Below are 26,197 nucleotides of genomic sequence, written 5' to 3'. Positions count from 1 at the left end.
CACACTTTTGTCAATGGTTGCCCGCAACCTATCCAGAACTTGTCCTTCTAGATCCGTCAGCAACACCCTTCCATCTTGCTGGAGCTGCCCACAGAGAGCTCCGAGCAGTCCCGCACCGCTTCCCAGCTCCAAGATTCGGACGCCGGGTCTGAATATTGAGTAGGCGTGGGCGACGAGAAGCGAGGCCAGACTCAGACTTGCCTCCCATGTCTTGAGACCCGTAGTCCCCCTTGTGATCGTCGAGACCTCCTCCTCGAGTCGGACACTGTTCCATCCCGCGAACACACCATCGCCTTGTTCCGAGCGATTGGTGCCAGGATAGTAGTATGTGACGGTCTGGCTCAAGTCCCTTTGCGAGCTTGCGGCCATCAAAGAAGCATAGTGCTCCACTATCGCCCCGTCCACCTCGTACTCTTCCCCATCATCGTCAATCTGCACCTTTTCGATGGCAAACTCCAATTTGGACAACAGCACCTTGGCAAACGTCTTCTGGTACTGGATCGAGCCTCCTTCTTCCTGAAAGAGGTCGCGACAGAGATGTTTTTGTGCGCGCAACAAGTCAGAAGAATTTGGCCAGACAAGTTTATCTCTTGGCGGAAAGCGAGAGGCGAACTGGAGTTTCAGAAGACGCCTGGCTACTACCGCACCATCGCTCATACCTGCCTCCCCTTCTTGCCTCTCGCTGCTCGTTGAAGTGAAGGGACGAAGAAGCAAGCAGTGAGAAGACGACGGATCTCTCTTGTTCGAAATCACGTGATTTACCTCCACCCTCTCTCATGGGTAGTCACGATTCGTGATCTTCTGTGTCGACCAACAACCATGGGCAAGCTCCAGATCTCCATCGATCGAGGGGGAACATTTACCGACGCTCTAGGGAGAATACCCGGCGAGAGAGACGATATTGTCGTCAAGCTTCTCTCCCACGACCCAAATAACTACAAAGATGCGCCCCGCGAGGCGGTGCGGAGAATCGTTGAGATAGCCAGGGGGACAAAGATTGCCCGAGGCGACAAGATCGAGACTCACGACATTGGTGAGTGCTTCAGTCTCTCGCTCGAGCATTCTCTGTCTGACACCTGTCTTCAGAGTACATCCGTTTGTCCACGACCGTCGCCACCAATGCACTACTTGAGCGTAAGGGGGAAAAGCATGCCCTAGTCACCTCAAAAGGGTTTAAGGTGAGCATTTCCTCATCTCCGTCGCGTCTGCACTCGCTCAAGGAGCTCTTTGCAGGACATCGTACAAATCGGCAACCAGTCGAGGCCCCGTATCTTTGATCTCGCTATTCGCAAGCCAGATGTCCTCTACTCAGATGTGGTCGAGGTGGACGAGAGGGTCACGCTCGTGGGCTACACATCCGACGTGCATGCCGACGAGAACAAGATCAAGTTTGATGACTCGTCCAGAGTTGTCCGGGCATACCAAGGCGAAGATCAGCCTCCGCCCCCACACGGGGCGAAAAGTAATGTTGCGCCCGAGATTGTACAAGGTGTCAGCGGAGAAGCCGTAGCTGTGCTCAAGAAGCCCGATCGCGCCACGATCAAGAGCGATCTTCAAAAGCTCTATGACCAAGGCTACCGAGCGCTGGCAGTCGTTTTGATGCACAGCTACACGTATCCGGAACACGAGAAGATCGTCGAAGAGATTGCCAAGGAAATTGGTTTCCAGCACATCTCGGCCAGTTCTTCACTCATGCCAATGATCAAGGTGAGGTGCCTCTACCTGGCAGCTGCATACATCAACGAAAGCTGACTTGGCACTAAGCTTGTTCCCCGAGGAACATCATCGACCGCCGATGCCTACCTCACACCGGTTCTTAAAGCATACATCGACAGCTTCTTCTCGGGCTTTGATGCCAGCCTCCGCGATGGCACTTCAGGGACAAGAGTCGAGTTCATGATGTCAGACGGCGGTTTGACGAGCGTCGAGCGCTTCAGTGGGCTAAAGAGCATCATCAGTGGGCCTGCCGGTGGCGTCGTGGCCATGGCGCGCACTGCGTTTGACGACAAGGACGGCAGGCCAGTCGTCTCCATTGACATGGGAGGTGTGTACCTGCACTTCTGCCAGTGACCAAGGGTGAAGCTGATCATTTCGTTGCGGTTTAGGCACCTCGAGCGACGTTGCACGGTATGCTGGCAGGTATGAGCAGGTGTTTGAGACGACGCTCGCCGGCGTCACGATTCAATCCCCGCAGCTCGATGTCAATACAGTCGCCTCGGGTGGTTCGTCGCGCCTCTTCTTCCGTAACGGTCTCTTCTCCGTCGGGCCCGAGTCTGCATCTGCACACCCTGGACCTGTCTGTTACCGGAAAGGAGGGCCATTGGCCATCACCGACGCTAACCTCGTCACGGGTCATCTCGCCGTCGAGATGTTTCCCAAGATCTTTGGCCCCAACGAGGACCAGGGTTTGGACGAGGAGGCGACGAGGAGCGAGTTTGAGAAGCTTCGGAAGCAGATCAATGATGAAACAGGCAAGAACATGTCCCTCGATGAAGTCGCACAGGGCTTCATTCGCGTGGCAAACGAGACCATGTGCCGCCCCATCCGAGCTCTGACGGAGGCCAGGGGCTATTCCACCTCCAAGCACATCCTTTGCTGTTTCGGCGGTGCTGGCGGGCAGCACGCGTGCGCCCTTGCTCGATCCCTCGGCATCACAACGGTGATGGTGCACTGCTACTCATCGATCCTTTCGGCGTACGGTATGGCTCTGGCCGATCGTGTATTTGAGCAGCAAGAACCGTGCTCCGAGACGTGGGGTACCAAGGAGGTCGAACAGCGAGTCGCCGCGAGGGCTGAAGAGCTGCAAAATCGCGTCAGGAAGGAATTGGAAGGGCAGGGCTTCCATGGCGAAAGATTACAGATTGAGACGCTCCTCAACCTCCGCTACGATGGGACCGACACCAGCCTGATGACGCTGAAACCGGCAGAAGGCTGGGACGTAGAAAAGGTCTTCCTCGACACCTACAAGCAGGAGGTATGTTCAATAAAAGTGGACCCAAAAGTGGAGAGAAAAGTGCTGACCTGTGAGCGGACGCTTAGTTTGGCTTTGTCCTCAATGATAAGTCGATCATTGTCGACGATATCCGGGTGCGAGGCATCGGCAAATCGTACGATGTTGTCGGCGAGTCAGCCCACGCCGAGCATGAGCGACGACTCAAGGAGTCCGGCAGCTTTGCGCCCGTATCTCTTGAAGAGAAGGACGTCGTTGTTGCGCGCCGTGACGTTTACTTTGAGCAGACGGGCCGTGTTCAAACGCCCATCGTCAAGCTCAAGTCAATTAAGGCTGGCCATGGCATTGTGGGACCGGCAATCCTTGTTGATGAGACGCAAACAATTGTCGTGGAGCCGCAGTGCGAGGCTCACGTCCTCGGTTCGACTGTCTTGCTCAACATCCTGTACGACGGGCAGAAGGGCCTTGTCAAGTAGATGGCATTTACGAAGAGGAAACAAGAGTAATGGAAATTCGACCATTCCTGTCTATGCGGGAGGCTTCGCAATAAAATTCTAGACGTCTTTCGTCTGAGTCTGCAGACCGTCGTCCTTCTTTTCGTCTTCGGAGCTGCCGTGCAAGCTAGACTTTTCCAGCGCACTCTGGTCTTCGGCGGGCGAGTCGGCCGTGTTCTCGTGCTTGTGCTGCTGCTCGCCCAGATTAACTTCTGCACCAGCAGCAGCGACTGTCTCGAAGTGAGAGCCTTTGCGCTCGCTGCAGTAGATAGAGTTCAGTTCTTTAGGATGGCACGTCAGCAAAGCAGTACTTGTTAACTCACGGTCCAATACTGATCCAGAAAGTCAGAAGGAGCGAGATAATTGCCGTCGCAATCGCCATCGTTGGACCGTAAGCCTGCCTTCGTGCACCCACGTCAAATACGGTCGTTCTCTCGCTGATTTCGTTGACGATCTGGGCCGCCGGGGAACTAATCATGTTTCCGAGCTGGTAGGTAAGCCCGGGGAACGAAGCTCGGAAGGCCGGTGGGCTCAGTTCCGACAGGTGGATGGGGATCACACCCCAGGCGCCCTGCACGAAGAACTGCAGAATGAAACCACCTGTTGCGAGAGCGCCAAAGGAGTCGGGCAGGACCCATGCGGGGATGATACAGCAGCAGAGGATACCACAGACTGCAATAGAACGACGTCGGCCGAAGAACTGTGAAGTCGGGATCAGCTCGGTGGTCGGCAAGTGTGCCTTTGGGTTTGCTACGCACCTGACTTGCCCATCCAACGGTAGTTCCACCAACACAGGCACCTGTCTTCATCAAGATGGATGCCTTGGAAGCCAAAGAGTTGTTCATTCGCTTCTGAGTCAAGAGGAAGGTGGTGTAGCTGTCCTGCGTCGTATGCTTGTGTTCATGCGGTCAGCCGAGGTACTCACATGCCACCCTCTTAGGCGAACTCACAGAGTAGAAGTTGAAGATGGCCATCAAGACGATGGTGTAGAGCACACGCTGCCACTCCTACAGCAAACGTTCTCAGTCAGGAAGAGCACTAGCCAATTTTCATCTGAGAGCACTCACCTTCTTGATCATCTTTTTGAACTCGCGCAAAAAGGCGTTGGTGGCCCCACCCTTGTTGCCAGACTTCTTCTTCTCGATGAATTGTTTCGATTCCGGGAATAGAAGTCGGAGGATCCCACCAGAGAAACTCAAACCAGCACCAACCCAGAAGGCCGTACGCCAGGAGTCGGGAGCGCCGCCCACGCCCAAATTTACGCAGGCTGCAATCACATAGCCGAAGCTGTAACCTGACTGGAAGATGCCAGAGAGGATGCCACGGGCTTCCGCAGGGACATTCTCAAGGCTTGAAGACAGCGTGGTTTATGTCAGCTGTTTTGTGTATGAGACGGCTGTGAGGAGGAAATGACTCACGCCATGGCGGCCGCATTTCCAAAGACGCCTCCCATCGCAATGCCGAAGAGGGCCCGTGTCGCAAGAAATTGATTGAACGTCGTCGCATAAATGCTACCGATCTGCAGCGCGCCCAGGAGGAACATGTTGAGCACCATGGGATATTTTCGTCCAAAGTAGTCGCCTGCGATGCCGAAAAAGACGGCACCAACGGAGCGCAAGAGCAGCGTAAGGGTGATGGCGGTTGATACGTCAGACTTTGTGACACCGTAAAAGGCGGAGAGCTTGCTCGTCTGAATCGAGAGGGCGTGAAAGTCAAAGGCGTCACCGAACCAGCAGAAGAAGCCAGTCCAGTAGAAGAGCCACTGCTTTGCTGTCAGCTGCCAAAGCAACGTTACGGGATTGGTCGGTACAACGGGTGATTGGTATTCAATTTTCTCATTGCCGTTCTCGTCGATGATAGACACGCGCTGTTTCCACCGAAAGAGGTCGAGAAACTGCTGTCGAGCCTGCGCCATCAACGGCGTCTTCTCGGGTGTCTCCATGGCGAAAGAGGAGGAAGAGGTTTGGAAGAGAAAGTTTAGGAGGAGAGAAACCCCAGGAAAGGACGGCGGAGGGCGCTCTTATATCTTCCGACAAGGCAAAACACCGCTGCCACGGTCCGTCCCGCTCGGTAGCGCCCGTGTTTCGGCTCCAGATCAGACCAGTGGATTATACTCATAATCTCTTGCGAGAATATGCAGCAGACGTCTTCCACTACAGCAGGCTCGCCCCAGGTGGAAAAAAACACGGTGAGGACTGCTTTTGATCTCATCCCTGAGGAAGTGCAGCAGGAACGCTGCATTACCCCGCTTTCCCCACGACTCTGGCGCTTACCTCAAGACGGAATCAGCCGTAGGCAGTCGTGCTACTCTGATTGCCAAGAAATGTCGATATACGGTTGGGATATGCTAAAGATACCACTCCACGACGCTGCCATCGGCCCAGTCGCCGTCTGCGTACAGCACCACAAGCTATGCCCCGTCACTTATCGGGCATCACCACACTCCGACAGCACACAGGTATCGATCCGCTTGCTCAGGGGTCCTCATCAGGTTGTTGCGTGCCAAGCATGCAACCCTCCCTGACAAGCGTGTCTTCGCACCGCAGCTAGACGAGAGGAAGCCTTTTTAATCGTTTTTGGCGCCGCGCCCCCCGCGCTCACTTTTATTTTCTGTCCTGTAGATTGCCACTCTTTTCGACACGAATTTAGGCACGAAATTGCCTCGTGCCTCTCGCCTGTCAAGGGTACCTGCCTACCTCTTTACCTGTCCAGGGGAGAAGCCTCATGCCAGAGCATTCCGCGTGGGCAAATTCAGCTCCCCAGAAAAAGACGCATTTGTAGCGAGGTCCTGTTTCTGTCCTTGTGGGGGTAGCATCGGGTGGTCCCCTCTTGGCACTCCGATGAATCGCCCTTTCCCCTCATGCTTCGTTTTCTATAGCTCCCGAGTTGCTCCGGCAGCACTTTCTCGTTCAACACGTCTCCCCATGCCAGAAGGGAAAGCCCAGCCAGCGCAAGGCACGGCAGGTCACAGAAGTAGTTCTGGTACTTTCATTGAAGATTCATCTCGTCTCGTCTCGTCTCGACTTGAAGGAAATAAACGATTGATGATGAGTAAGAGAAGATCTTGAAGAGATGATTGGGCTTGTTAAGGAAAGCATATAGAAGACTTCAACAGAGACTTGCATGCAAAGAAAGAAGAACTTATTGACAGGAAAGGGAGCAAAGAGCTGAGAAGTCGAAGTCGAAGGCGAAAAGACGGTCTGGTGATGATGATGGTGATGTTGTTGTTGAAGGTCATTGACACGGTCTTTGTAAAGTTTATTTAGCTTGTGGCCAAGTTGGCGGCTCCCTGCCGTCGCCACTGCTCGGCAGCAGGGAGCGAGAGAGGCGGGAAGAGGGGATGGGCGGGAGGCGCTCCGGAAAGGGGGTGGTGTCTAGACGGTGAGTTGGATGTTGTGCGATTTAAAGAGTACATGCGTGGAACCGAGTCGTGAGGCGTGAGTGTTTCGTCGAGAGAGAAAGAGAGAAGAAAGGGGTGCCATTGATTCTGCATCTTTTACGGCTGCGACTGCTGCTGCTGTGGGTGCCCGTATGCAGCAGCCTGTTGAAGAAGGGCTTCGTGGTTCCTCTTTGCCCAGTCGGCAGCATATGTGCTTGCCTTGAGGAATTTTTTGTGAGCGTACTTCATGCAGACGAACTTGCTGGCAAAGTCGGGGTCGATGAGCTTTTCGAGAAGTAGGTTGGCGCCCGGCACGAGCTGCTCTTCGATGTATGTCGAATAGTAGACGAAGCCATCATCCCATTCACCTCCAAGCATCTTCTTGGCGAGGAACATGCCTACAGCGGCAATCAGGCTTGGCTTGGCGCGCAGGAATCGGTGGTCGAAGAGCGCAACCTCCATCAAGAACTTGGACAGTGTCCGAGTCCTGATGTCGTAGTCGTCAGCCTTGGAGATCCGGCGAACCCACGAGTAGGGAGAGCAGTATTCGGACACGTTGAAGTCGAGGGTGGAGAGGATGATGCGCTCGCCCTTGAGAATCTCCTCTCGGGTGTACCCCCGCTCCGTCATGAAGACAAACTCATCGACGCTGGGCGCCAGGATTTCTTCGTACTTCGCTGCCACAAACATCGCCGTGACACCGACGAGCTGAAGTTTGGCCAGCGATACGACGCGGGCCGAGAGGAAGCGGTCGACGATGTTGACAGCAATCCATAGTGTCTCGGGAAGCATGTGATATCGCATATGGACTTGCATCAGCCAGTCGACGAGCGTGGCTCTCATGTGCCTATAACGAGGAAGACAAGGGATCAGTCACGATGCAGGTGCAAAGGTCTACCAGGTAGGAACTTACCATTGAATCTCGCCCTGAAAGTCCATGTAGCTCGGGTTGGCCATGGTCTTTGCTTCACATTTTGCCATGTAGTCAAAGATCTCCATGGCGTACTCTGCCGCCATGCTCGTGTCTCGCACCTCTTCGGGGTCCAAGCCCATCTGAGCGAGCTCTTCGTCGTGAGCAGCAACCTCTGGAGTGACGAGACCCTTGGCCAGTGCCTCTTTCCTCTCTTCGGCTGCCCGCTCGGTCTGTGGCCGGACGACATTGTCCTCGTACCTGTCGCAGATAGCTGCCACCTTTTGTCGAGCTAGGTTCTCGAGATCGAAAGGCAAAGTCAAGAGGCAATCGGGATCGAACTCATTCACTAATGGTTGGCCATTGACATCGAGGGGCACTCCCTCCTCGTCGTCCTCGTCGTCTTCTTCCTCTTCTTCGTCGTCCTCGTCGTCGACGGCAACAATTTCGGTATCAAAAGCATCGTCCAGCTGCTTCGCTTTTGATTTCTGACTTGTCCGGGACGCAAATCCATCAACATCGACGTCGACATCGTTGTCTTCCTCTTCAGTCTCAGTCTTGCTGCTCATCTTGCGGCCCTGTGAATCGCTGCCGCTGCTGCCCTGCCAATCGCTGTCGGCGTCGCTCATGTCCTCGTCGTCTTCGAGCTCATACACGCGCTCGACGTGCTGCGTCACGGCTGCTGGTGCCGAAGACATGACGGGAACCGACTCTGTTTCGACGTCGCCTTCATCATCCTCGGCGTTGCGCTCATCGTCCGTGATGGCCTCGAAGTCGTCGTGGGCGTCAATCTCCATGACGGCGGGCGCCGACGATGTGGGAATGGTGGCCATCCTGTGCTTGAGCTCCGCAGTGCCGTTGCCATTGCTTACAGCCGTGGAGGAGCTGGCAGACGAGTAGCGTGTTGCGGAGGGTACCCTTTGGTGGCGGAGATGGCCATGCAAGGCATTACTGTCGTGGGTGGCCGTAGCGATTGCGGACGCGGCGCTTGGTTGTCGAGAGCGTGGTTCGCGCCGAGCGAGTGGGGCCGCTTGTTGTGATTGTGTCACAGACGGAACCTTGTGTTTGAGGGTATTGTTGGAGTCGGTGGTCGTGGAGGATGTGGTGCGCGCATGGCTCACTTGGGGCTTGCCGTCCTGTAGGCGACCGTTGGGCTGGCTGTGTTGCAGGTTCGTCTTGTCTGTCAGAGCGGGCCTCTTGTGGACAGCGCCCGCCGCAGAGGCCTTGCCGAGCGAGGAAGCGCTAGCAGCGTGCTTGATTCTCGCATTTGCGGCTCTCGACGACTCGCCCAGACCAGATGTGCCCGCATAGAGGCGCTCCCCACTTCGAGAAGTGGGCATGCCCGATCTTGTCGGCCTTGTGCGTGACGATGCCGTTGTCTGCGGGGAGTTCAGCAGGATAGTCAGCGTCGCCGCCGTGCAATGAATCCATCCTTTCCCCTCAGCCCCTCCTCCCTTCTTCTCCACCAGTCACCGTTGTTCTGACTTACCCGAACTGCAGGCTGAGCCATTTCTCGTTTGCTTTTGCGAGCGTGAGGGATGGAGCCAGCGTCAATATGGTGTGAACGGCTTGTGCTCGTTGTGACCGTTTTCGAGCGATAGGTAGACTCTGCTCTTCAGGTTGCCCCGCGTACGCCCACGACTGTATGCCGCCTTGTCCGCGCGTGGTGATGTAATGTTTGCGCGCGAAGAAAGTCACTCCTTTGCTGTGTCAGTGCGACGAAGGGCAACTAGGACCGAAGCAGAGTAACAGAGTTGGTGGTGCAAATTGGCCGCGGACGAGGTCAGGCGAAGCGAGGCTAGGCGAAGCGCGGTGGTGTTGTTGTTGGTGGTGGTGGTGGTTGTCCTTGTCGAAGCAGCTGGTGTGCGAAAGGGAGGAGTGATAGATTAGATGGGATAACTTTGTCCAGGCGTCGGTCGAGCGTTTGTTAGGCGATGTAGACAAATGCAGAGCCGATCGGCGATTTTTTGCAGCGAGTCGAGAGGTACCTCGGCCAACAAGAAGGAGAGGGGTAGTGTAGACAAAGGAGAATAAGTCGGGGCGATCGAATTGCCTTTTCCTCAAAACGACCGAAGCCGTAACGACGGTGGGCGATGGCGATGGAGGCGGCGCTGACGTCGACGAAGACGAGAGAAAGGGGGAGGAAAGGAATGGGAGAGGGGAAAAATCCCAAGGCTGGTATGATCAATGACGATCGACCTCTCCAAGTTCAGTACCGTCTACTCCGAATCAACCTCCTGAGGCCCACTAGGTGTTGCGACAGTTGACAAGCCTAATTGTTGGCGGGGTGGGGGCTATGGCCGAGAGGTTGGCGAAGAGGGTGGACGACGAATGGATGAGGTGAGTCCCCTGGCAACCAGAAGAGAGGAAGCTGCCCGGACAGAGAGAGAAGAGAGGGGAATTAAAAAAGAGAGAGGAAGTCATCGGTCAGTCAACAACCCGCCTCTTGGGATAAGTCTTCTCCTCTAAGAGCACATAGAATTTCAGCGGTGCTGATTTCCAAAATCACACTCACACACACAACGCGCTGCGAGAATTGGACCCACGATGGCGCCTCTCTCTTGTCAAAGGGAAAAGCAAGCTTCGCGGATCGCGCGTCTGTGTCACGTGAATTGTGCCAAAATGCACCATCACATTTCCAACACCTTTCCCCTCCTCTCGCGGGGCGAAATTGGCCAGACGAACGTGATGATGATAGCTCATCCCATAGTCATCGTTACATTGAACATAGCAGCGGACTTTGGGTGCTGCGATCTTTCCTGGTTCTCTTCCATCGCAGCGGTACAAGATAGATTGTCATCACGCATCAAGGCCTAGGGGCATCATTCTGCGCTGTGATAATTAGCAGTGGCTTGCACATTGAGGTACGTCAAAGCCGCGCGACATCTTTTTTTCTTTTCTCGAGCGAGCTCTCTTTTCCACCAATCCACTTCTACTACTCTACTTCAAGTGCTGCCTTGGACATTTTGTCTATTTCTCCGGCGATAAAGACGCCTTCTATCGACGATTGTTCTCCCACTTCAGTCGTACGGCGGGACCGAGCAAAGAATTCTGGTGGGGCTCGGGGCCGGAGCAATGGCAAGTCTTCCATGAAAAAAAGAAGGTACGTCGCTACGCTTTAGATAAGCAAGCAAGGTCCGACGACATACGCATTCTTATCATCGTACGACTGTCGAAAGGGAGAGGGGAAGATCGGGGTTGATTCCTTGGGGCTTGCTCGGTGCGTCTTGCTCGTTCAGCGGGGAATGGATTTGTCCCTATGATCACTACATCATCTGTCATTTCGCGACAAATAAGACTGACTTGTGTTCTGCATCGGGCGTATTGGGGGAATGGCAGTGCTAGTCAGAACCATACATGTCGCAGACCGAATCGTCGCGCAAGGTCAAGAAGAGGTCCAGCCTCTTGGCGCGCGCTGCCTCTGCTTCGTCGCGCAGCGGCAAAAAGAGCAATGGTGGAACGCTCCAGCCGCAACATGGAAGTGGCAGCGCAGGGTCGAGGACCGTGAGGCGAGCGCTGACGGCAGCGGAACAGGCCTTGGTGAGGGAGAGAGAAGAGGAGAGGGCCGAGCGGGAGAGAGAACGGATCAAGCGCAAGAGGGAGCGACGCTTGGACGAGCTCGAGAGGGGACTTTCGTCCAAGGACAAGGCCGCGGGTGGTGCGAAGGCGTCTGCAGCGATTGGAGGCGCTGATGGAGCTGCGTCTGGAGGCGCCGGAGGGATAGGTCTGCCGGCGGCTTCAACATCAGCTGCGACGCTGGCAGGCATCTTGGCTGGTCGAGAGGCGCAGAGAGAGAGTGCTACCCTCATCGAAGACCTTTCTAAGGCTGCTGCCCCCGCAGGCGCGGCTGGGGCAGGAGGGCAAGCCACTCCTACGGCGGCCTCAGGCAAGAGAAAGCAGAGCGCCGAATTGCGGAGGATCATCACACACAGGAAGGGCTTCCGAGCTCTTCTCGACGAGGCGGTGCGTGGGCCTCTACCTTTTTTCTCAAAAGTACGTGCCTTGCTCACTCATACGGACCACCACCGCCACAGGCAGCGTCGTCTTCATACGACGAAGCACCGATCAACTTCAAAAAGGCCATCGTTGTCTCGTCGAGGTATCCGGCCTCGCATCGTTCTTTGGCACCACCTTGTTCCATCTGCGGCTATTGGGCTGATATCAAGTGTATGCGATGCGGCGATCGAGTGTGCGGGAAGCGATGCAGCGAAACGTAAGTGCCACATCGACCTTTCGCTCAGGCTTACACCGAGACTGAAACCCCACGCCTTGATCAAACAGGCACGATGAGACTCGATGTGAACGACCTCTGTAGAGGAAAATGTATATCTCGGTCGGACAGACCATACAAATGTATCATTGCAACCACATCTCTACGTCTTCTTCTTCTTGCTCGTCTTGCTGCCACCTGCCGGCGTCGAGCCCCGACTGGAGCCGGCGCCGTCTCCGTTGGCCAAGGCGTCTGCAGTCCTCTTCTTGGTCGCCGCACCGCCTGCCTTGCCGCTGTTGGCCGCCGCGTCGGCATCGTCCTTTTGCAAAAGGCTCACGAGCGTGTTGCACCGTCGATTGAGCTCCAGCGGCGTCCGACTGCGGATGAACCAGTCAAACCTGAACAGGTCGCTCTGGCCAATGTCCTGCCTGATGCGGTCGTACGCATCGTCGACCAAGCCATGCTTCGCAAGGCGAATCAGCAGGAATCGGTCCTCGTCCTCGCTCCAACCTTTGCCCTTGGCCGTGCCCGTTCCATAGTTGATCTTAAGCTGGTGCTGCGGCATCTTGCACGCCTCGACCCTCTTCTTCAGCATCTCCTCGAGGTGTGCCACCTTTTCCCGCTTCTTTTCTCCCTCTTCGATGCGCTGGATAATCTTCTCGTGGTCGTTGAGCTCCTCGATGCGCTCCCAGAACACCTTGGAGTATGCTTTGACGTCTCGTTCCGTCTTTGCCTCGCCAACCTCTTCCGTAATGGCCGCAAAGTCGTTCCGACCGTACTTTTCGCATCCTCGCACGAAAGCCTGGAAATCGCGTCGATTCCAGTCGGCGAGACCTTGCAAGGCCAGCGTTTCCTTCCGCTGCGTCTCCTCCTCCGTCAGCGGCTCAGCGGTGTCGATGAACTCCTGCTCCTTCTTGCGCTCCTCTTCCGACGTTGACGGGTCAGCTCCCTCAGCGGTCGAGGCTTGCTTGCTCGGTACACGGTAGCCGATGCTCCGCTGGTAGGCCGCGGTCTCGCGCCGCTGCAGCTCAGCAAGCTCCAATGGGTAGAATTGGTAGTCGTAAATGGTGACCTGGCGAGGCGCACGGGGCGCTTTGGGTGCAGAGGGCTTCTTGGTGCTCATGGCTTCGCGGTAGTAGTCGTCAACGCTGTACGACACGGCACCCTTGCGCTCTCGTTTCGATGGCTCGATCCACAGGCCTTTGACACCCGGTCGATTTCGGAAGTCTTGGCCTTCCCACTCGAGTGTCGATTCAGACTTGAAGTTGTTCAGGTCGTCGAGGTTCAAGTCGTTGTACTTTTCCTGGAGCTTTTTCGTTCGCTCCTCTCCGTTGGCGATGATCTTGTCAATGTCGTCATCGATCAGCATGCTCTCTTTGGAGCTGATGATCTTCTCGGCACCGTGCTGAATCATGTCGACAAGTTCGTCTTTGGACTGCTGTGCATTCTTGGGCTGTGTGCGTCCTTGCTGAATGACGAGCTGGTCCAAGCGAAGCTTCTGCGCCGCTCGCTCCAGGATGCGCTCCTCAATAGCATGCTCTGTGACGAACCTGAAGACATAAACTTGCTTCGTTTGACCGATGCGATGGGCTCGATCCATGGCCTGCAGATCTGCTTGCGGGTTCCAGTCGCTGTCGAAGAGCACAACAACATCGGCTGTGGTAAGGTTGATGCCTAGTCCACCCGCGCGTGTCGTGAGAAGGAAGACGAACTTCTCGCTCCCGGGTTTGTTATATTCGTCAATGGCAGAGATGCGGTCCTCGTGGGCCGAGCTTCCGTCGATGCGGCAGTACTGGTATTCGCGGAAGAGACAGTAGTCCTCGAGGATGTCGAGCACGCGGCTCATTTGGCTAAAGATCAGAACTCGGCTGCCCTTTGCCTTCATGCTCTTCAGCAGCTTGTCGAGGATAATCATCTTGTCGGAATTGTAGACGAGGTGCTCGTCTGTTGTAAAAGGCGGCCCTGGCTCGGCACCGTCGAACAGGTAAGGGTGGTTGCAGCATTTACGCAGCTGCATGACAATGTTGAGTAGCCTCGTTTTTCCCTCCTTTTTGGAACCCACGCCATTGACTGCGTCAATGTCCTTTTCCAGGATCGACTTGTACCACTTTCGCTGCATCTCCGTCAGACCGACAAAGACGTTGATCTCCTTTTTGGGCAGCAAGCTCTTCTCGACGTCACTCTTGACTCGACGCAGCAAGAATGGCCGAAGTACCTTGTGCAGCTGTTGGACGACCTGGTCTTGGGCTTCTTCGCCTTTCTCCTTGAACCAGGACTCGAAGTCCTCGGAGTTGGAGAAGACGTCTGGCAGCAGGAAGTTGAGCAAGCTCCAAAGCTCCATCAGGTTGTTCTGCAACGGCGTTCCGGTAATAAGGAGTCGACTACGACTGTTGAACATCCGCACAATCTGGCTGAGCATCGAGTCGACATTCTTGATTCGGTGCGCCTCATCGATGACAATGTACTCCCACGAGAGCCTCTTGAGGGCGCCCTTTTCTCGAAGACACATCTCGTACGTTGTGAGGAGAATGTCGAAGTCTTGGGTCAGCAAGTGGCTCTGAATGAGCTCTTGTCTTGCCTCCTTGTCGCCCTGCAACGAGACAACTTTGAATCCAGGAACCCAATTCTCGAGTTCGCGCTTCCAGTTGTCGAGTGTCGACTTGGGCACGACAATCAAGTGGAATCTCGGCGTGTCACGGTAGAATTTGAGCCAGCCCAGAAAGGAGATCGTTTGTAGCGTCTTGCCCAGGCCCATTTCGTCGGCGAGAATGCCGTTGATGCCGTGCTGGTAGAGGGAGATCATCCAGTTGAGACCTTGCACCTGGTAGTCTCGCATCTTGCCTCCCTTGACATATGCCGGGCTTTCATCGAAGACGAACGCCTCCTCTTCTTGTTCGTCCTCGCCCAAGAGCTCCTCGTCCTCTTCCTTTTCTGTCTTTCGACGTCTCGCCTCTCCTGCTCCACCCTTTTTGCCCTTCTTGGCCTTGCTCTGCGTCTGCTCAAGCAACTTTGCAAACTCCGGATCTCGGTCCTTTTTAATGTCGATGAAGTGCTGGAACAGCTCCGTTTGCCCGAGGAGATAGCTGAAACGCTTCATGCTATCGGCAAGCTTGCTCCTGTTGAGTCCGTCGCGCGTCGAAGACAGCTTCGCATCCCGCGCTGACTTTTCGTGTTTGCGCGCTTCGCTCCGCTCGGCTTTTTCGCGTCGTTGTGCCTGCAGCCGCTCAGCTTTGCTCGGCGAATCCATCGTCGCATCTCTAGAATCATCTCCATCCTCGCCATCGGAGTCCACCTCTTCCTCGTCCTCACTGTCCTTGCTCTTTCCCTCCTCGCTGGGCGCTTTCGAGTGCATCCTGCTCGCACTGGCGCTCGCGCTAGGTGCTCGGCTAAGGTCGGCGCTAGCTGGAATGTAATCAGAAAGCTTGTCCTGGTCATCTGCCATTGCAGAAGCAGCAAAGGCAGCCGTGGGCGCGAGCGAGATCTCGACGCTTGGCGCCGAGGGCGGATTGCCTCCTTCAGAAGCCATTGTGATGGATCTGTAGAGGCGTGAAAAGCGCCTTTCTCGTCTTCCTCTATCGTGCTATCGTCTTCTTAGAAAGCGAGCGGTATCTCTTGGACCAGTTCGAAGCGCGAAGACTGGTGAGCCGTCTGGTGCGTAGCAATGGCTGGGAGTCGCGCCACAGTGACGACGAGATCGAGGCAGAGAGGAGAAAGTCGGGCGCGTCCATCAAAGACAAACTTGAGGCGCGTTAGCAAGCTGCAGCGAAATTGTCTAAGTCCACGTGGTTCCTTCTCGGGAAACGGGCGACTTAAGATCCCCCTGCTCGCTCGGTCCTCTCCCCTCGAGCGACGGACTGCCTTGCTCCACCCGTCAATGACCAGGCGTCGGCGGCAGTACTAGCTATGGACAAAGACGCTTACAACTTTGTGCGACTGTGCGATGTGCACTTGCCGCTGACTGTGCGGATGTGAGTCTTGACTCAGATCGAGGCTGTGCCCCCGAGAGCTGACATTCCATTACGAACAGCGCATCACTGCAGGGGCGGACTCTGCCGCCGGAAGACCTCTATCTCACAGTACGCCTTTTTGCCGACAACAAGCCGCTGACACCCGTCTACCAGACGGCATATCGTCCGGCCAGAAAACTGGAGTCTCGGTCGACGTCAAGCTCGAGGCCTTTCGAGGAGACGCTCGTCCTCCCCATTCGTCTGGCTCAATTGCCCCTCTCCGCTCAGCTTACTTTTACCGTGTGGAGAGCCCGGGATCCTAGCAATGCCATTGGAGAAGATGGGCAGATTCACCTGGAGAGAGTAGTCGGAGGGACCACGATGCGTTTGTTTGGCAAGAAAGGGTACGTGATCACCTTGCGATATGTCGATGTCCTTGTGCTGAGAGATGTACGAGCAGAACTCTGAAACGCGCCTCGCACCGCCTCTACCTTTGGCCTGACGTCGAGGGAGATGGGAGCGCAGAGACAACTACTCCATCGAAGATTGCAGGAGGAAGCAATCGCAAGAAGGATGAGATGGCGCGACTCGAAAAGGTTGGTATTATCTCGCCGTTACTGAATCCTCAGTTCTGACTTCATCTCTCTCTCTCAGCTCATCAAGTTGCACGAGCGTTCGGAGCTGCCAAAGCTGCAGTGGCTCGACAATATGGCATGGCGGCAGATTGAAAAGGTGAACAACGAGGAGTCGCTAGACTCGACCGACATGTACCTTTACGTCGACTTCCCGCGTTTCGATGCGCCCATCGTCTACTGTGAGCAGGAGAGCACGGTGACCACAACTTCTGCGTCTGCGGGCGATGGAATACAGGCGCCCGCTTCGACGATCACGAGCGAATCGCCGCATACAGCTGCGACTGCTGCGAGTGGGCCAGGGGCAGTCGACGCCGGTGTTTTCACCATCTTTGACGGAGACATGGTCATGGAACGAGAGAATCCAGTCGAGGCAAAGCATCGACGACTCGTGAGAAGCCACCGCAGCGGACCTCTGGACCGTGAATTGAAACCAAATGCTGGCGTTCGTGACGAGCTCAACGTAAGTGTTTTCGTCTTCGCTCTTCTTGCCGTGTGCTAATGACCGATGCCGGGCAGGAAATCCTGTCGTACCCTCCGACACGCACGTTGACGGCCTCCGAATCCGACCTGCTGTGGTCATTTAGATTCTACCTGACTAGAATCCCCTCTGGCCTCACAAAGTTCCTCAAGTCAGTCTCGTGGAACGACCAGGGCGAAGCCAAGCAGGCCACCGAGGTCCTCATGCCAATGTGGAGTGACATTGGCATGGACGATGCCCTTGAGCTGCTGGGCCCTGGCTTCCGAGATGCCCGGGTCAGAGCATATGCGGTCAGGATGCTGGAGCGGGCTGACGATGATGTGAGGATTGTCTTCTCTGGTTCACGGGAGAGAGTTTCTGTTGCTGATGTCGACGTTTCCTTGCAGGAGCTCATGTTGTACCTGCTCCAGCTGGTCCAGGCTCTCAAATTCGACCGCGCAGCAGTTGCAACAGCGATCTCCAGGCGCGACCTGTCCGAGACAACCAGCCCGAGCGCTTCTGCTGCCCATCCTTCTCCGTCAGCATCGTCATCCGTCGAAGGTGCTCGATTAGCCGATTTCCTCACTGGCCGAGCTGTCAAGAATCCCGTGCTAGCAAACAACCTTTACTGGTACCTCGTCGTCGAATGCGAAGATAGGCGATTCGGCAAGATGTATAAGAGGGTCCTCAACCGCTTTCTGGACAGACTTGAAGAGGTAAGTGACTTTGTCTCAAGAGCGCACTGTGCCTCTGTATTGACCGCTCCGATTCAGACGACCGAAGGTAGCCAAGTGCGAGAGGTGTTACAGCGTCAGACCGAGATGGTCAAAGTCCTTTCGAATCGGGCAAAGGAGCTGCGCACGTCGAAGGATGCTCGACCGAAAAAGATTGACAAATTGCGGGCATTTCTTGGTGACACGAAAAACAACCTCCGCACCATCGATCCGCCCATGCTGTTGCCGCTCGATGCTCGGGTCAGCATTGCAGGAATCACTCCAGAGAAGAGCACCGTCTTCAAGAGCAACCTGTTTCCTTTGCTTTTGCACTTTGAAAAGGTTGACAGTGAGACTGCCTACCCCGTCATCTTCAAGAATGGCGACGATATGAGGCAGGACCAGCTCGTCATCCAGCTCTTCACCCTCATGGATCGTCTACTTCGAAACGAGAATTTGGACCTCTGCCTCACACCCTACAAAGTCCTTGCCACGGGACCTCTGGAGGGCATGGCGCAATACATCGAGAGCATCACCCTGGCTGCCGTCCTTGCCCAGCATGGCGGCAGCTTGCTCAATTTTCTCCGGTTTCATCATCCGGATGAGTCTTCCACGTCGACCTTTGGCGTCAATGGCGCCGTTTTTGATACGTACATCAGAAGCTGCGCTGGTTACTGCGTTGTCACATACCTGTTGGGCGTCGGTGATCGACATCTTGACAACCTTCTTCTGGCCCCCGATGGCCACTTCTTCCATGGTGAGTCCAAAACGAGCATTTCCAGCCCTGTGCTGCACTCACAGCAGAGTTTGACGCTCCCTTCACAGTTGACTTTGGCTACATCCTTGGTCGAGATCCCAAACCTTTCTCGCCTCCAGTCAAGGTGGCAAAGGAAATGGTGGATGCCATGGGAGGTTCGACTTCGCCGCACTATACCCGCTTCAAGAAGCTATGCCACACGGCATTTACGAGCTTGCGAAAGAATTCAAACCTCATCTTGAACCTCATCGCCCTGATGGTCGACGCCAATGTACCCGATATCCGCTTCGAGCCCGATAAGGCCGTGCTCAAGGTGAGCGCGCTTGCGCTAAGACAAAGACAGGGAAAGGAAGCTGACAATTGGCTCTGCAGGTACAAGAAAGGTTCAGGCTGGACTTGAGCGAAGAAGACGCGATGGCGATGCTCGAGGAGCTGCTGAACAACCCCTCGTACATCACCATTGTCTTTGACAGGCTTCACGATGCTGCTCAGTACTTTAGAAGCTAGCCATCAGGGATCGATTCTTTGCTTGTAGCTCCTGTACAGTCACGCCCCCCTGTAATGAATAACACCATCAGCACAAGTCGAGCCGCTGTGGGTTCGTCGCGTCACTCCGAAGCGGGGCTGTTGGTGCTGGTCAAATCCAACGCGCCGCGCCCTCGCCCTATCGGGTCCAAAAGTATCTTTGGAGGTCCGTCCACAGGCTTTTTTTTTTTCCACTCCTGAAAATAATTACACCTGGTCACTACCCCCACGGTCGCTCAGCTTTTCACCTTGCTCCATTCGCCTGCGCAGCTCTGAGGTTCATGGGCTTCGTCGCTGGAAGGAGCCGGATCGCTATCGGTGCAAGGTGGCGCTAGGTAGTGTGCACCATGCCACTTGCCATCTCTGACGACGACAGCGACGCGGGACCCTCGACGAGGGACGCGAAGCGCAAGGCGATAGAGATTTCCTCGTCGTCGTCCGAAGCATCCTCATCGGCATCCAAGTACCAGACTGGGGAGGATGGCGAGGATCTTGTCGAAAACAAAGAGGCAGGCCTCACGAGCGCTTCGGAGCCCAAAGGCAAGGGCAAGGGCAAGGGCAAGGAGAGAGCGGGGACAAGTCAGTCCGAGGACAGGGTGGCCAGGGGAAAGAGCAAAAGCAAAGAGAGGCGTATGGAGAAGAGGAAAGGAGGAGATTCGCGGAACAAAAAGGCTCGAAGGTGGAGCTCGTCGCATGATGATTCGAGCGAGAGTGAGGAGGACCGGGATCCGAGGATGAGGAGGAGGACGAGAAGCAGTACCAAAGGCAGGAAGAAGCGGAGTCTGGCCCTATCCTCCTCGTCTTCATCGTCATCATCCTCTCGAGCTGCTTCTCCTTCGTCGTCAGCATCGTCAGCCACCTTCTTTGGCCGTCTTCACGACTCTGACTCTGAGCCGGATCTCGGCTCTTGGACGCGCAAGGACCAGAAACAGATCGCCGTCTCACGAGAGGGTCCTGAGGAGAAGGACGAGGGTGGGAACCCAGTACATGAGGTGTCGGGCATCTTGCGATGGCGACGACATCCTCGGCGAATGTACCCGCAGTACCGGGCCGCTTGGAAGGGGTGGGGTTTGTGGGACAATACATGGGAACACGGCGATTGTTTCAATCTCACAGGCGAGAACCGCTCCGATCCAAAAGACGTCATCAATCGGTTCTGGCAGGATCTAGAGAGGGAAGGGCTGCAGCAAAGGCCGAGCGACTGGGACGAGATGGAAGAGCATTCGCTGCATTCTTCGGACACCTGCGAAATGCTTGCCAGCGAAGACCCAAAAACGTACAAAGAGGGTTGGCGAAGGGCGCGAAGGGATTTTAGGAGGGACAAGAAAGCTCAAAGACAGATGAGCAGGAGGAAAGAGCAGTGGAGGCAAAGGGACGAAAAGGAAAAGGAGGACGCCAAGGAGGATTTGAGGCAAAAGAGAAGAAAGGAAAAGGCGTTCAAGGATGAATTGGCGGCGAGAGCGACGGTGTCAACGGCGACTTCGTCAAAAGCCCCTATCACCATAAAGACAACACCTGTCAATGGCCACAGACCAATGACTTCTCGATTTGACGCAGCCGTCCCGGTCTCTGCAATTGGTCCTGCACATTCTTCTTCCACCGTGAAGAAGTTGTCCGGAACGATGACACAGCCGAAGAGCATTGCTTCGCACTCGACGCCCTCTTTGCAAGATGCCGCAAAATTCCTCCCTTCGCCGGCCACTGCTCGACGAGGAGGAGTTGCAGGAGGTCGAGGAAGAGGGGGCTATGTGGGACAGCACCGGCAGCCTCCTAAGGTCAAGGTCTTCGATCCTCTTGCTTCCTTCCCTAAACCTTCGCATTCGACAACTTCACGGTCGCAACCTTCAGCTTCAAACGTAACCTCTGCGACGCAGCAACCACTCTCGGCCAAAGTGCCGTCGGGGGAAGAGGGTCCAGCAAGGCGGGCAAGTAGTGTGTCGAGGATCGAACATCGTTCTTTAGCTGTCCCTTCGACCGGCCCAAGAATCATAGCACAGGTCTCGCCACCGCCTGCCATGTCTGTGCATGCTCCACCAACGACAACGGTACTGCCCGCTCCTTCTTCTGGTTCGAACTTTGTATCGACACTATCCGCGCCAGCTTCGACAACTGACCCATCCTCTCGACGCCAGCTTCAGTCTCCTCCGCCCACTTCCGACCACACGAACCCAAGACCAGAGCAAGCTGCGCCAAGCCAGGTTCTCCGAATGGGAACTGATCCGAGACGGAGGGTCAATGGGCCGTCGCACCCACCTCCTAGGTTCACAAATCCGGTGTCTGGGAATTCGCTTGTCCACTTGGCGCAGGAAACGGCCGCGAAGCCTGCTCAACACAGTTACAATCCATCGATCCGATTGCCGCACGATCCTGCACTCCGTTCGCCACTAGAGCCAGGCTTGACCCGTTCGAGTATCTCTCCAACTATCGATGGACCCAAGTCGCCTCCGCCGGGTCCTGCAAGGGCTCCCGTGGGCGCTGGAGATAGTGTGCGCCTCTCAGAGAGAACTTCTTCCTCTTCCTCGAATGGTGCTGCCCTGGGCAGCGGCAGCGAGGTCGTGAACGAGCTCAGCAGGGGCGACAAGAAGGCAGCTGAGGCTGCACTTCGCGAGTGGAATATCACCGAGGAAGCCAAGGACTTCTTCAGACCCCGGTATAATGTGGTCCACAAGGACGAGAAGAAGCTCCTCAAGGTGCTCCTCTTCTGCGGAGCAACTTTTAAGCTCGAGATTGAGCCAAAGTTGTTTGAGCCAACAAAGAATGTCATCTTCTGGGTTCGCGATCTAGGGTGAGTGGTGATCTTCATCGTTTATTTGATTGACTTGTCGCTGAACCCTAAGCTTAGCATGCCGCTCTCGATCAAGGAGGGTGAAGCGCTTCAGAGGCCAAACTTTGTCTTCTGGACGTATGGAACTACGGCTGGGGTCAGAGAAGTCTGGCCGCTTCACACCGGTGGCATTCTGATGTACACCTTTGGCGCCCTCTTGCACCGTCTGGTCGACCAGTGCCATTTTCATCGAGACCAGCAAGAGGAAGCAGGGCGGGTCCTTTTGCACCCTGTTCAGAAGCTCTTCTTTGAACAGCTCGTGCACACCGTCAAAGGCCCTTCTGCCCTAATCGACGTACTGGAAGCCCTCAATCTCGTGGACCCGTCTCAATCGGCGGCGGCAGCCATCTCGCTAGTCGAAGGAGGCCTCCTGGCAATCGAAACGATCGAGGAGGTGGACCTGCGCGAGATTGAGAGCCCTATCTCGACGATCGTCGATCTAGACGAACAGCTGCAGAGCGACGCATCCTCTAGTGCAAAGATCCTGGAATTAGTCAAGGAGGTCGACGTAGAGACACGGGATGTGCTTCGGAAGCTTCAGGTCCACTTCGCAACGAGGAAACGGACATTCACCCTCATCATGGAGTCTACCCAGCTCACGGAGGCAGAAGTCGGAACGTGTACAAGGGTCACCAAGAAGCCGCGGTACCGGTCGGTAGCATGAGAAGAGTGGGGTGAGAGGAAAGGTGATCGATGGGTCGTCGCGGTTGTACTGTACAGTATATCAGCAATTCATAAGGTGAAGCAGGCTCTCTCACAGCATCGCTTTCACAAATACCATACTTAATGATGCGCAACGACTGCTTTGACTGCAAGAGCGGTACTCAGGGATGGGGGCTAGGTAGATGTACAGTATCCGAAGTCAAAGAAGGGAGCAAGATACGCAAATGGAAAGGTAAACATGTTGACGGGTTAGGTATATCTCTTCAGTATCATCCATTCTTGGTGCTTGCATAATGAGCGAGTTCTAGCCAGCACCAGCCACGAGAGCGGGAGCCACTTTGCTCTTCTCGCCGTTTGACTCGGAGGAAAGCTGCCCGTTGGACGTGTCAGTCTTGCCGCTCGCAGCTGGGTCTGTCAGGAGCCGATCGGCGCTCGTCTGGCTGTGCCGAGCCTCAGGCTCTAGGCCCTCTTCGCTTCCGAGAGTCTTCGACGACGAGAGTTTACCATGGGCTTTCTCCTTCTGGTGATGTAGTCCCTCCTTGATCGCTGCGAAAGGACTATGGTGGTGATGCCGCTTGTGCTCGCTCCCCGTGCCGTCCGAAGATGGGGCCAAACTCCCATTCATCGGCAGGCCCTCGGCCTCAGCGGCTTCCTTGGCTGCAGCGAGCCTTGCACGCTTCCTCTCGATCTTGTTCTTGGCCTCGTTCTCCAATGCGATCCGCAACCTCCTCTCGACCTCTTCGCGCTTCTTTGTCCGTCGGCCTCCGATGTAGATGAGCAGGCCCGCAACAGCGTTGCAGGAAAGCGAACAGGAGATGAGCGTTGCAGTCAGTGCAGTTGGTCGATGCGTGTATTTGATGCCCCAGGTGCACCCTCCCAGGGCGCCTTGCAGCAGGCTGTGGCAGTCGAGGAGGCAGACAATGACAATCATGAGATCCAGCGGGAAGGCACGGTGCGTTGCCGTTTCGTGATATCGATAGAAGGTGTGCGAGGCATGGAATTTGCGTTGGTGATGCTCGAGAATGTCTTGCTCCTCCTTTGTCAAAACAACGATATCCTCACGATCTTTGACAAGTTCGGATTGGATGGAGTCATTGCGCTTGAGTTGTTTGCGTCGCGCTTCCTGCATCGATCCACTCAGATTGCTTGTGCTATCGCCATTGCCTCCAGGAGTTTGTACGCTGCCAGGTGTGACACTGGTCTCAGGCTCGTGCTCCGAGGAAGGTGTCTGATCGTGGGCGGTAGAGGCCGGCATCACCAGGGGAATCTTGACACGGTTGGGATTCAAGAGTCCCCGCTTGTGACTCTTGTGCTTGCTCGAATGTCTGCTCGAGTGCTCGTCCATCAAAGAGTCTGGTTGCGCGTCCTCACTTGCTAGCTGCTCGCCCTCTTCGCGGACTTGATTATCGCCTATAGGACGTGGAAGGTCGTTTGGATCGTTGAGGGTTCCAAGCCCCAGCTTGCTTCGTCGCTCCCAGGTGAGGTGGTGGTATTTGGCGATGTAGATCATCCGATACGTGTCGACGGCTCGGAAAGGAGCAAAGCCAAGACCAACGGCAGCAAAGAGCGCGCACAGAATCTGTCAAAATCCGTCAGCACGATAGGACTGCCAAGCTTCACGAGGCGAGTCACATACCTGGTCACAGATCTCAATCCAATAGCGCTGTCGATGGCCGGCATTGATCCAGCCAAAGATGAAAATGACAATGGCCGAACCCCAAAAGGTGATGAGGAGTCCGTAGAGCGTCATGATGAAACCCATGGCTAGGTATATGGTCAGCAACTGGAGCTGGAACAGAAGAGGCGTGGACTCACGAGTCTTGACGAAGGCCCAGAATCCCCTGGCACCGCGCTTCAGCTTGCTCTTCTTCGTCAAGAGTAGACGGACGTGTTCATCGAGCTCGTTGCGCTCCTCTTCGTCCATCTGACTCCATTCCTTGATGTGTTCGGGATCGTAGGTATCCTCCACCTCCTCTTCCTCCTTTCGAGGACCAAAGCCCACTGCGGAAGACATTCGCGAGAGGGCCGAACGGGTACGCGAAGGCTTGACCCCGTCGGTATAAGTAGGACGAACAGGGATGTCCGTAGGGCGACCTTCTTCCATAGCATTGGCCATGTGGTCAGAGCGCCTGCTGCTCTCTGCCGAGGCAATCGACTCGCGTTGCTTCTGTTCGCCTCGATTCGAGACCGTGTATGCTCTTCGACGAGCCGCTCGCGGGAGATTGTGGGTCGGTCTCCGGTCATACAGCGCGGGAATGTTGGGGACAAAGATGGAGTTCTGGATGTTGGACAGATAGGACAGCGCGCCCACCTCAGGATCCACGACGTCGAGCTGAGTGATTCATTCGGTCAGCATCTCCCTTGCCTGTTTCTCACCATCGAGTCGCGGGGCTGTTTAGACACTCACGTAATCTGCCACATCGTCAGTGTGCGTGTCCTCGTCAATGTCTGCGTTGCTCGCGCGTGTGGTGCTGCCTTCGCCGGCAGTACCAGCATTGCTCTTTCTCCTGCCCAGCAGCCCACCCAGTCCGGCCAGAGCGCCACCAGCGGCAAAGCCCTTTTCTGTCTGTCCCTCTTCGCCAACACCATCTGCTGGCTTGTTGCCACCTGTGAAGGGCGAAAGGAATTTCTGGGTCATGGTCTGTCCCTGATCTTGAGACGGAACACCGGGGGCTTGCGCGTCTTGCTCGGCCGCCTCTTCTGCGGAACGGACTTCGTGAAGGGTAGGGATCGCGGCGGCCGTGGAAGGACGATCGAAGCCAGGGTTGCTGTGATCTGCAGCCGTGGGGCTTCCCGGGTCCTCCGACACCCTTGATAGAGCGGGTTCCATTCCCAAGGTCGCTCTCGAGTAGGCGCGAGGCCTGGACGCGTTGGAAGTAGAGGAGCCCAGCTGGGCAGGCGAGCTCTCGCTGGCTGGGATGGAAGCCGAGTTGCTCTCCCCTCCTCTTCCTCCGACGGCACCAGCATCTCCGTTCAGTTGCAATTGGGGAACAGGCAGTGACCTGTCGCCCTGACCGGGCCTTCTCCGATTCGCTGCGCTCTCGCGGTAGGCCAATGCTTCAACTGCACTGATGCTGTATCTCCTCCTTGCGGCACTCATCGCAGCCACCCTCTCCGCTGCACCTCCGCCCTCCGTCTGCTCCCCCGCTGTTCCTCCTGCTGGGCTGTTGGCCCGATTGTCCATCGCATCGACCTCCCCGTTGCCGCTGCCGCCATCCTCATCGTCGGACAGGTTCTGGAAGCTGTTGGGCTCTCTGTGACGCCGGATCCTGATCGACGAGGGAAGTCGACCGGGCCCGTCGGGACGCCCTGGGGTGGCCATCACCTATCTTTGGCGTTCTGGCAGACCGTTTGAAAAACTGCTCCGCGAATCAAGAACGCTTGTTTCCTGGAGGAACGTTCCTAGAGCATGCCGCTTCCCGCTGCAAATTCCAGCCAATGGTGGACGGACGTTGGCCCGCTTTGTTGGTCTCGTCTTTACAACAGTCTCTTGTCACAAGACCGCAACGATCTTCAGAAGATGAGATGCAAGGTGGTGTGGAAGAGGGAGCGCGGAATGGAACGTCGATGATGGTGTGTTACAGATGAAGTCGCCTTCCTCTCACTGGGCCGAACGGAGCCCATGCCTGAGGATCTGTAAAATAATTCAACTAAAAGCTCTCCTCTCTGTGCTCTGCAGCCATGAAAATAAACGAAATAAATGTTGATCGCGCCTCGCCCTCGGGTCATGGAC

The 26,197-nt window shown here is 55.8% G+C and overlaps 8 protein-coding genes across 8 annotated transcripts; 4 read left to right on the top strand and 4 right to left on the bottom strand.

Annotated features, from left to right (window-relative positions):
- The first annotated feature begins 724 nt into the window (after positions 1-724).
- On the top strand, positions 725-3,610 carry FA10DRAFT_266915 (hypothetical protein). Its single transcript, XM_025521699.1, has 6 exons — positions 725-1,033; positions 1,087-1,178; positions 1,234-1,707; positions 1,765-2,044; positions 2,106-2,974; positions 3,040-3,610. Exons 1-6 carry the CDS (start codon positions 820-822, stop codon positions 3,424-3,426), a joined length of 2,316 nt encoding a protein of 771 aa, XP_025377633.1. The 5' UTR covers positions 725-819; the 3' UTR covers positions 3,427-3,610.
- Positions 3,505-5,386, bottom strand: FA10DRAFT_229640 (general substrate transporter; the record flags this gene model as incomplete). The annotated part of the gene is made up of 6 exons (XM_025518797.1): positions 3,505-3,703; positions 3,768-4,144; positions 4,203-4,337; positions 4,395-4,451; positions 4,512-4,794; positions 4,863-5,386. 6 exons carry the CDS (start codon positions 5,384-5,386, stop codon positions 3,505-3,507), a joined length of 1,575 nt encoding a protein of 524 aa, XP_025377632.1.
- Positions 5,387-6,940: 1,554 nt separating this feature from the next.
- Positions 6,941-8,302, bottom strand: FA10DRAFT_230949 (A/B/D/E cyclin; the record flags this gene model as incomplete). The annotated part of the gene is made up of 2 exons (XM_025518838.1): positions 6,941-7,670; positions 7,737-8,302. The coding sequence occupies 2 exons, from the start codon at positions 8,300-8,302 to the stop codon at positions 6,941-6,943; spliced, it is 1,296 nt and encodes a 431-aa protein (XP_025377631.1).
- Positions 8,303-10,711: 2,409 nt separating this feature from the next.
- FA10DRAFT_266911 (hypothetical protein) lies at positions 10,712-12,099 on the top strand. Its single transcript, XM_025521698.1, has 5 exons — positions 10,712-10,836; positions 10,913-10,953; positions 11,073-11,696; positions 11,768-11,946; positions 12,015-12,099. Exons 3-5 carry the CDS (start codon positions 11,091-11,093, stop codon positions 12,046-12,048), a joined length of 819 nt encoding a protein of 272 aa, XP_025377630.1. The 5' UTR covers positions 10,712-10,836; positions 10,913-10,953; positions 11,073-11,090; the 3' UTR covers positions 12,049-12,099.
- On the bottom strand, positions 11,861-15,664 carry FA10DRAFT_266909 (hypothetical protein). Its single transcript, XM_025521697.1, has 2 exons — positions 11,999-15,664; positions 11,861-11,939 (listed from the first exon to the last, which is right to left on the bottom strand). Exon 1 carries the CDS (start codon positions 15,467-15,469, stop codon positions 12,107-12,109), a length of 3,363 nt encoding a protein of 1,120 aa, XP_025377629.1. The 5' UTR covers positions 15,470-15,664; the 3' UTR covers positions 11,861-11,939; positions 11,999-12,106.
- A 131-nt stretch (positions 15,665-15,795) lies between these two features.
- Positions 15,796-19,068, top strand: FA10DRAFT_241198 (phosphatidylinositol 3-kinase). The gene is made up of 9 exons (XM_025519236.1): positions 15,796-15,911; positions 15,971-16,294; positions 16,351-16,486; positions 16,545-16,985; positions 17,042-17,323; positions 17,390-17,698; positions 17,756-18,452; positions 18,521-18,765; positions 18,825-19,068. Exons 1-9 carry the CDS (start codon positions 15,847-15,849, stop codon positions 18,957-18,959), a joined length of 2,634 nt encoding a protein of 877 aa, XP_025377628.1. The 5' UTR covers positions 15,796-15,846; the 3' UTR covers positions 18,960-19,068.
- Positions 19,069-19,182: 114 nt separating this feature from the next.
- FA10DRAFT_301689 (hypothetical protein) lies at positions 19,183-22,586 on the top strand. The gene is made up of 2 exons (XM_025525019.1): positions 19,183-21,762; positions 21,820-22,586. The coding sequence occupies exons 1-2, from the start codon at positions 19,325-19,327 to the stop codon at positions 22,463-22,465; spliced, it is 3,084 nt and encodes a 1,027-aa protein (XP_025377627.1). The 5' UTR covers positions 19,183-19,324; the 3' UTR covers positions 22,466-22,586.
- On the bottom strand, positions 22,559-26,121 carry FA10DRAFT_301688 (hypothetical protein). Its single transcript, XM_025525018.1, has 4 exons — positions 24,872-26,121; positions 24,280-24,796; positions 24,101-24,228; positions 22,559-24,043 (listed from the first exon to the last, which is right to left on the bottom strand). The coding sequence occupies exons 1-4, from the start codon at positions 25,784-25,786 to the stop codon at positions 22,769-22,771; spliced, it is 2,835 nt and encodes a 944-aa protein (XP_025377626.1). The 5' UTR covers positions 25,787-26,121; the 3' UTR covers positions 22,559-22,768.
- Positions 26,122-26,197: the final 76 nt, after the last annotated feature.

The sequence above is a fragment of the Acaromyces ingoldii genome (assembly GCF_003144295.1).
Source record: "Acaromyces ingoldii strain MCA 4198 unplaced genomic scaffold FA10scaffold_3, whole genome shotgun sequence".
NCBI lineage: Eukaryota > Fungi > Basidiomycota > Exobasidiomycetes > Exobasidiales > Cryptobasidiaceae > Acaromyces > Acaromyces ingoldii.
Note: the sequence above shows the minus strand (reverse complement) of the source record. Positions and strands in the feature narration are given on the sequence as shown.

Coding starts and splice junctions, on each gene's coding strand:
- FA10DRAFT_266915 (XM_025521699.1), top strand. CDS start 820: ATGGGCAAGCTCCAGATCTCCATCGATCGAGGGGGAACATTTACCGAC. Junction 1,034..1,086: donor GATCGAGACTCACGACATTG/GTGAGTGCTTCA, acceptor ACCTGTCTTCAG/AGTACATCCGTTTGTCCACG. Junction 2,975..3,039: donor TCGACACCTACAAGCAGGAG/GTATGTTCAATA, acceptor GCGGACGCTTAG/TTTGGCTTTGTCCTCAATGA.
- FA10DRAFT_266911 (XM_025521698.1), top strand. CDS start 11,091: ATGTCGCAGACCGAATCGTCGCGCAAGGTCAAGAAGAGGTCCAGCCTC. Junction 11,697..11,767: donor GAGCTCTTCTCGACGAGGCG/GTGCGTGGGCCT, acceptor CCACCGCCACAG/GCAGCGTCGTCTTCATACGA. Junction 11,947..12,014: donor GGGAAGCGATGCAGCGAAAC/GTAAGTGCCACA, acceptor TTGATCAAACAG/GCACGATGAGACTCGATGTG.
- FA10DRAFT_266909 (XM_025521697.1), bottom strand. CDS start 15,469: ATGGCTTCTGAAGGAGGCAATCCGCCCTCGGCGCCAAGCGTCGAGATC.
- FA10DRAFT_241198 (XM_025519236.1), top strand. CDS start 15,847: ATGGACAAAGACGCTTACAACTTTGTGCGACTGTGCGATGTGCACTTG. Junction 16,295..16,350: donor CGTTTGTTTGGCAAGAAAGG/GTACGTGATCAC, acceptor ATGTACGAGCAG/AACTCTGAAACGCGCCTCGC. Junction 17,324..17,389: donor TGGAGCGGGCTGACGATGAT/GTGAGGATTGTC, acceptor GTTTCCTTGCAG/GAGCTCATGTTGTACCTGCT.
- FA10DRAFT_301689 (XM_025525019.1), top strand. CDS start 19,325: ATGCCACTTGCCATCTCTGACGACGACAGCGACGCGGGACCCTCGACG. Junction 21,763..21,819: donor TTCTGGGTTCGCGATCTAGG/GTGAGTGGTGAT, acceptor CCCTAAGCTTAG/CATGCCGCTCTCGATCAAGG.
- FA10DRAFT_301688 (XM_025525018.1), bottom strand. CDS start 25,786: ATGGCCACCCCAGGGCGTCCCGACGGGCCCGGTCGACTTCCCTCGTCG. Junction 24,797..24,871: donor CTGACGATGTGGCAGATTAC/GTGAGTGTCTAA, acceptor TGAATCACTCAG/CTCGACGTCGTGGATCCTGA. Junction 24,229..24,279: donor CTGGGCCTTCGTCAAGACTC/GTGAGTCCACGC, acceptor CCATATACCTAG/CCATGGGTTTCATCATGACG.